General features: G+C 50.9%; 2 protein-coding genes across 3 annotated transcripts in view; both read right to left on the bottom strand.

Moving 5' to 3' along the window:
- Positions 1-658, bottom strand: part of LOC119293897 (fibroin heavy chain-like) — a 1,349-nt gene extending 691 nt beyond the window's left edge. For both annotated transcript variants that reach the window (XM_037572229.1, XM_037572228.1), the window contains exons 1-2: positions 510-658; positions 8-312 (exon numbers count right to left, since the gene is read on the bottom strand). In XM_037572229.1, coding sequence (XP_037428126.1) covers positions 8-312; positions 510-616 — 412 coding nt within the window. In that variant the 5' untranslated portion in view covers positions 617-658. The remainder of the gene's footprint in view (positions 1-7; positions 313-509) is intronic.
- A 373-nt stretch (positions 659-1,031) lies between these two features.
- On the bottom strand, positions 1,032-5,069 carry LOC119291469 (subtilisin-like protease SBT3.18). The gene is made up of 9 exons (XM_037570229.1): positions 4,999-5,069; positions 4,813-4,904; positions 4,286-4,383; positions 3,994-4,158; positions 2,981-3,654; positions 2,802-2,869; positions 2,484-2,729; positions 2,270-2,387; positions 1,032-2,188 (listed from the first exon to the last, which is right to left on the bottom strand). The coding sequence occupies exons 4-9, from the start codon at positions 4,121-4,123 to the stop codon at positions 1,355-1,357; spliced, it is 2,070 nt and encodes a 689-aa protein (XP_037426126.1). The 5' UTR covers positions 4,124-4,158; positions 4,286-4,383; positions 4,813-4,904; positions 4,999-5,069; the 3' UTR covers positions 1,032-1,354.
- Between the last annotated feature and the right edge of the window lie 1,556 nt (positions 5,070-6,625).

Genomic DNA, 6,625 nt, shown 5'->3' on the forward strand with positions numbered 1-6,625 from the left:
TTGGCACCTACATTTGCTCCAATACCTACATTTGCTCCAAGGCCAGCACCAACACCAGCACCGGCACCAGCACCAGCGCCTCCATTCGCACCAACACCAACATTAGCACCAATAGATTTATGTGCACCGACACCAAGACCAGCACCACCGTTTCCATTTGCACCGGCACCAAGACCAGCATTGGCACCTATATTTGCTCCAACACCTACATTTGCTCCAATGCCAGCACCAGCACCAGCACCGGCGCCTCCATTCGCACCAACACCAACATTAGCACCGATAGACTTTTGAAGCCCAATATTAGCACCGATACTGAAAAATAGTAACAAACATCAGGAACAACATATACTCCTACAAGAACTATTAGCTACGCATGCATGAGTGTGAAAGGGTGACGGTTAAACATTATAAAAAAGACCCGCTTAAACTATATATGTGGGAATAAGTTAATCGCGGACTTATGTTGTGGTGACATGGCTAGAATGCTTGTAGATGGAGTATCATCTTACCCGCCTCCTCCATCCTCCATCCCTCCACGGGACAACACCGGCAATGCCCCCCACGACGAGACGAGAAACACCAGGAGAACGACGGTGCTACTAGAAATCTTCGCCATTGCTGATGGTTCTCTGTGTGATTTACCTCTCGTTTTTTTATGAACTGGAGGGTTCACTCTAGGACGTTGGGACACATTTATATGGAACGATCTTCCCTCCTATATTTGGCTATCTTTCATCAAGATGTGCGGTTTCTCCAATGGTTGTATATGGACTAGAGTGATACCCGGTTAACTATATTGGTCCCGAGGGCACCGGGGGTGTGGTCGCCCTGCATGTACTTGTGAGTGGAGTAGAAAGTTCCGGCATATAGCTGGAACGGAATTTATGGTGAGCCAGGAAGATGTGGTGCATCTTAGAGGTGGAGGTATAACCAAAAGCCATTTGTAGATTTCACTTCACATGAGCTATTCATAGCTTTCAAGTATTGTACTCCCGCGTTTCCACGCAGTGGTCTGAAGAGATGACTGCAAATGCAACTGGTTAGTCACACTCCCCACTGGTCCTCTTCCACTGCTCAGCACCGGCCAGCTGGTCAGGACTCAGGACAAGGCATCTCAAATGTTCAAGAGGTGAAGGTGAAATATGAATCATCAAACTCTGAGCCTGCATATGCCACTAGTATCACTCTTAAATTTGCCGCACCTTTAACATGACCAGTGACACCTACTGTGTTGTCTCAACGAGTGAAATCGAAAACGTTACACAAATCCACACGGGAAGTCCTGGTCTGAAGCCCGGAATCCGTGCACCGCCAAGTTCTAGATAACCGTAACTAGGTAGCTTGTGGTTGTGGGTCAGTACTCAGTAGTATCACGGTGCTGATTCGTGGGGTGAGCGCCGACGCCAGCGTCCGGCAGGTTGGTGACCCTGACGACCAGCGGCGTGCGGACACGGTGGTAGCCGTCGGACCACACGATCTCGCCGAAGTCGTACCGGCCGCGCGAGAGCTTAGCCGGTGTGACGGTGACGTAGTACTCGGCCCTGGCGCAGCGCGGGGAGAAGGCCAGCGCCGGCGGCCACACCTCGACGTGAGTGCCCTGCGGGCTGATGACGGTAGCGTGGTACACGGTTTCCCTCTGGAGGCCCACGTTCGTCACCGTCCGCTTCACGGTCGCCGCAGCCCGCAGCTCGGGGAGCACGATGGCAGGGTAGTTGAGGTCGGCGTCACCAATGGCGCCGCCAGCGCAGCTGGTGTCGAGCGCCGGGGAGGGGAGCACCATCTGCCGCACCTGAGCCTCCGTGTAGCCGAGGCCGCAGAGAAAGCGCACGTGGTCGCGCGCGTCCGCGTCGTACACCAGCCCCGGGTCCAGCGCCCGCAGCGGGTCCACGTGCCCCGCCCCGGTGTCGAAGGCGTCTGCGGCCTTCTGCGTCCCGCCGGCCAGCATGGCATCGGACGTGTCGTCGTGCACGTACGCCGTGGTCATGAGGGCGGACTTGACGGTGGCCGGCGACCAGGTCGGGTGCACGGACCTGAGGATGGCGACGATGCCGGTGACGTGGGGGCACGACATGGACGTGCCTGTGTCAAAGTTCCACTCCGTCGAGCGCTTGTCCAGAGGAAGCATCGTCGGCGACGACTTGGGCGGCCACGCCGCCAGGATGTTCACCCCGGGTGCGGTTACGTCAGGCTGCGAGTTCAGCAACAGATCGGTTCAGTCTATGTATATGTGCTCTTCGCCATGCCAAGCTCAGGTGATCGTTTCCTCTACCTTGAGAATGTTTGGAGAAATGGAGCTGGGCCCTCTGGAGGAGAAGTAGGCGATGGCCGGCGCCGGCGTCTTGCCGACAACGGTCCTGCTCGCCGAGACGTGCACGGTCGGCAGTTGCCTGCATGTGGCAGACGATGGATGCGCAGTCAGAGAAGAGCGCTTGATCTCAGACGCGCGTGCCCCATCCGACGGCGGTAGGTGGTTAATTGGTTACCTTGGACGGCTCTGGATGTAGTTGAGGATGTGGGTGCCCTGGCGCAGGTTGACGTGGACGGTGGGCAGGAAGTTGTCCTGGTTGGACCACCGGGAGCTCGAGTCGGCGAAGATCACGCCGGAGCCACCGCCGGCATACACCGCCAGCGCCGCGCCCTCGCCGGACACCATCCCCATGGTGGAGAAGCACAGGACGATCTTCCCGGACGCCGCCGTGCGGTTCACCAGCTGGTCCAAGGAGCACGTCCTTCGGGATCAACGCAAATCGGTCAGTCAAAAACAGATAGATACTCGGTAGGGATTGTGTGAGAGAGATTACCCATCGGCAAAGACGCTAGTGCTCTCTACTAAAGGCGTTTTCATGTCCTTCACAATGAAGCCCTCTCCCTGTGTAAATTACCAAAGAAAAATGAGAAGTCCACTGTATCCCAGTTTCTTGCATGCACCACAGTCCACAGATGCATGCGTAGTCGGCCACTAGTAGGGCCAAGAACTCACCACGAAGGAGGCATTGTTCCCGAGCGCGATCACCGTCGGGAACCTCCGGTCGATGGTGCTGGCGGCGACGGTGACACCCCACGGCGACACGTTCTGCACCATGGCCGCGTCGGGCCCGTCGTTGCCCGCAGAGAACACCGTCGACACCCCGAGCTGCATGGCGTGGAACGACCCGACCTCGGTGCTCGTCGCGAACAGCGGCGACAGCGGCGGCGGGGACCCGAGGGACGCCGAGATGACGTGCACGCCATCGTGCAGCGCGTCGTCGAACGCCGCCAGGATGTCGGCGTCGTTGCACCGGCCCGTCAGGTCCTTGAACCAGCACACCTTGTACACCGCCAGCCGCGCCCTGGGCGCACCCCCGCGCGCCGCGCCGCGGCCCAGCCCGCCGAAGTAGCTCGCGTTGGGGGACACGGCGCCAACGGCCGTGGACGCCGTGTGCGTGCCGTGGCCCACGCGGTCCCGGGCCGACCGGTACTCCGCGCCGCCGCTGGTGTTCAGCGCACCGGTCTCAGCCTCGAAGCCAGCGAGGTAGTAGCGCGCGCCGATGAGCTTGCGGTTGCACGCGGTGGCCGGGTCGAACTGCTGGCCTCCCACGCATGTGCCGCGCCATGACGACGGCACGGGGCCTAGGTGGGGGTCATCTCTGAAGCTCTCGGATTCAGGCCACACACCTGTTGAGGGCAGAGGCAGACACACACTGAAATGCTAAGGACCACAGCACTGTAACCACTAACAGGAATGAGTATGAGTGCAATGCCGCTACAAAATTGTTAAGTTCAGATCTTGGCATGGTATGCCTGCATTCAAGAAATGATTATAGTATCTTTCACTTTCATGGTTGTTCATGTCATTTCTCTTGCGGTGCCATGCCTGTGGGTTTTAGATAATTTTGTAGCTATATGTCCCTTTCAGGCTACAAGATCATGTCATGTGTGAAGCCAGAGAAGCTGCAAGCAAGTACAGGACAGTGCAGCAGGATTTGCCGGGATGTGAAATTAGAGGACAAGTACCGGTGTCGAGGATACCGACAATTACGTCGTCTCCGTACTTCAAATGCATTTGGGAGGATGGTTGCTCCATATGTGAATGCAGGCTGAGGCCCATGAAATCCCAGCTCCTTGTTGTATGGAGCTGCAGCATCCTGCTCCTGAATACTGATATGACCTCTTCTGTTTCTGATTATAATGACCATGGGGTTCCTTGTCAGTTTATGGCAATATTCAAATGCACAAAACTAAGTATGTACAGATATAGGTATGTTTTCTGACTACTATGTCCACGGGGTATAGGAGTAATTGTTACCCGACAATGTGGTGGCTTGCGTTGAATTGAGCACTGCCGCAAAACCAGAGAATCCATAGCTGTAGCTATACAGAATAGCTTGTCTTGCTTCCTCCGGCCTGCAATATTGTGATCATTCATGTAAGTTTCCTTTTAGCCACATTTTTCTTGCCAAATGAGAACAAACATGTCCAGATTCTCTAAGATGCGTGGTTTTATCTTTTATAGACAAATGGTTGAATTGCTTCAAGTTAAGCATGCAATACAGATTGTATAAACTGAGAAACAGAATTAATAGAAGTTTCTATTATGGCATAAGGAGTACAAACGAAACAATTACCTAAATTTTAACTCCAGGATTTAAACTTTATGTTGTTTACCTGATAGTCATAGTACTACTTGAAATAACTCAGATGAATTCGTGTTATATATGCATTAGATGGTGCTGTGCCTCTGCACTGCATTGTTTTTTTCATCAACTTCAAGGAATTCAATGGTCTTCTATTGCCCCCTTTAATTTTAGCTCAGAAAGTAAGATAGTATATTACTCTGCAAAGACTCTTGACAGAAGTTGGAGATGAAACTGTGTGGTCAGCGAAGGAGTCAGACCGTTGTTGTGCCCCAAATACACAATGTGAACCTGCGATGCAACAGAAGAGAGAGCAGACATGAAGTGAACATCTGATCTGACAAACAGGTAAAAGAGGAGTGAAAATCTGCACAAAAAACACTACATGTGAATGGGATTGAACAGGATCAATGGCAGCAAATGAGAGCGAGGAAACAAGGAGCAGAAGCAGAAAAGCAGCCATTGCCCTTTACACAATGACAATGGTGGAGTGGCAGAGACATATATATAGACATCAAAGACAGACAAAAGGGCACAAGATATGATTCTGCAGAGGAAAGCGTCCGTGCCATGCCATAGGGTGCTTGCAAGACAAGCCTTGCGAAGCTACAATGGCCCGGACAGCCCTCCATGGCTGCATCATTCCCCCTTGCCTTCTTCATCTAGTGATCTAGTCCGTAGATGGCGGGTGAGATGATTAAGCCTATCGAGTTAAGTACAGAGTCTAGCTGCTGAAGAGAGTACAGGATAACAGACCTAAAGTTTGTTAACTCCAACCTAAACCTCTTGCCCTCGTGTGTTAATCATCTGTTCTAGTAGTGTTTTTTTAGTTCCTAGACAGAAGAGGCAACGAGACAGCTATCAGCTACAGGAATATTTAACATGCTGTAGCTTTTGGGATTCTCCAAAGGCTAACATCAAGGGATCAGCTTAAATAAGTGCCAAAAGGCTAAGATCTAAGTTCTAGAGTTCAACCAAATAGGTAAGTGTCTGGAGTTATGAAGATAACATGTGTGCTCAAATCATTAAGCTTTCAAGATCTAGTTTAATGACAAGACAAACCCTCTGCCCTACCATCACTAGCAAAGTACTTTGAGTCTGTGAGAACTTGTAAAGTGTTTGAAGAAAGTCTATAATAACTAGCAGTTGCTCCGCTGAGGAAAAACCAGAGGCCTTTTCTAGCTCCTGCAACCTTCTATAGCAAAATCCAAAAAGATCATAAAAAAATCGCCTAAAAACGATAAACATAGTGTAGCTATGTGTTGGAGTTTACTGCACATGTTCCCACTTAAGGACTGCGTGCAAGCATAATGCATTCGCTGAACAATGATAATACTGAGCACTCACTCTTCACAGAAAAAACTAATTAACTCTTAATCTGTATGGACCATGCCTAATTAAATAAGTTTTTAGCCCTCACGCTCCACTTTACTTGCATTCAACCACTTGTTCTTAAGCAACTAGTATATCTCATATGCTTTAAACTGGTAAAAGGCAGTCTGTGTTGGATCTAGAATGCATACAAGTGATAACTCTCTTATCTGGAGTATGTATTGCAGTTTGCATAGTCAGCGAACACGCTTGTAGAGCCAACCTTGTTCGATGATATGCAGCTTTTTAACTGTTGATGGACAGGCTGTTTACGGGGAAGATGGAGATATCCTTGTATAAGCTGTTATTGGTCCTGCAAGAACAAGGTAGCTGATATTACAAAAGGAGAGAACAAGAACCTGTCCAGTAGGATAGTACAGTTTTAGCGGAACATGAAGTATGGCAGATATCTCGAACCGCAACCATGTAGATGTAGACATAAGTGCACTCTTCAGTGATTCAAAGATAAGAGCATGCCCAGAAGGAAAATAGTGAACATCATTGCCAGCAAGGAAACCCGTCACATCTAGCATTATGAAGCTTACCAAACATACCCCTTGACGTGAGAATTCATCGTATTTCTCCACTTCAGGAAAAAAATTACCAGCATGCTTCACCGACCGTCAATCTTCCATCTTTAA

The sequence above is a fragment of the Triticum dicoccoides genome, chromosome 4B (assembly GCF_002162155.2).
Source record: "Triticum dicoccoides isolate Atlit2015 ecotype Zavitan chromosome 4B, WEW_v2.0, whole genome shotgun sequence".
NCBI classification, from domain to species: domain Eukaryota; kingdom Viridiplantae; phylum Streptophyta; class Magnoliopsida; order Poales; family Poaceae; genus Triticum; species Triticum dicoccoides.

Coding starts and splice junctions, on each gene's coding strand:
- LOC119291469 (XM_037570229.1), bottom strand. CDS start 4,123: ATGCTGCAGCTCCATACAACAAGGAGCTGGGATTTCATGGGCCTCAGC. Junction 3,655..3,993: donor TGTCGGTATCCTCGACACCG/GTACTTGTCCTC, acceptor TGCCCTCAACAG/GTGTGTGGCCTGAATCCGAG. Junction 2,388..2,483: donor TACATCCAGAGCCGTCCAAG/GTAACCAATTAA, acceptor TGCCACATGCAG/GCAACTGCCGACCGTGCACG.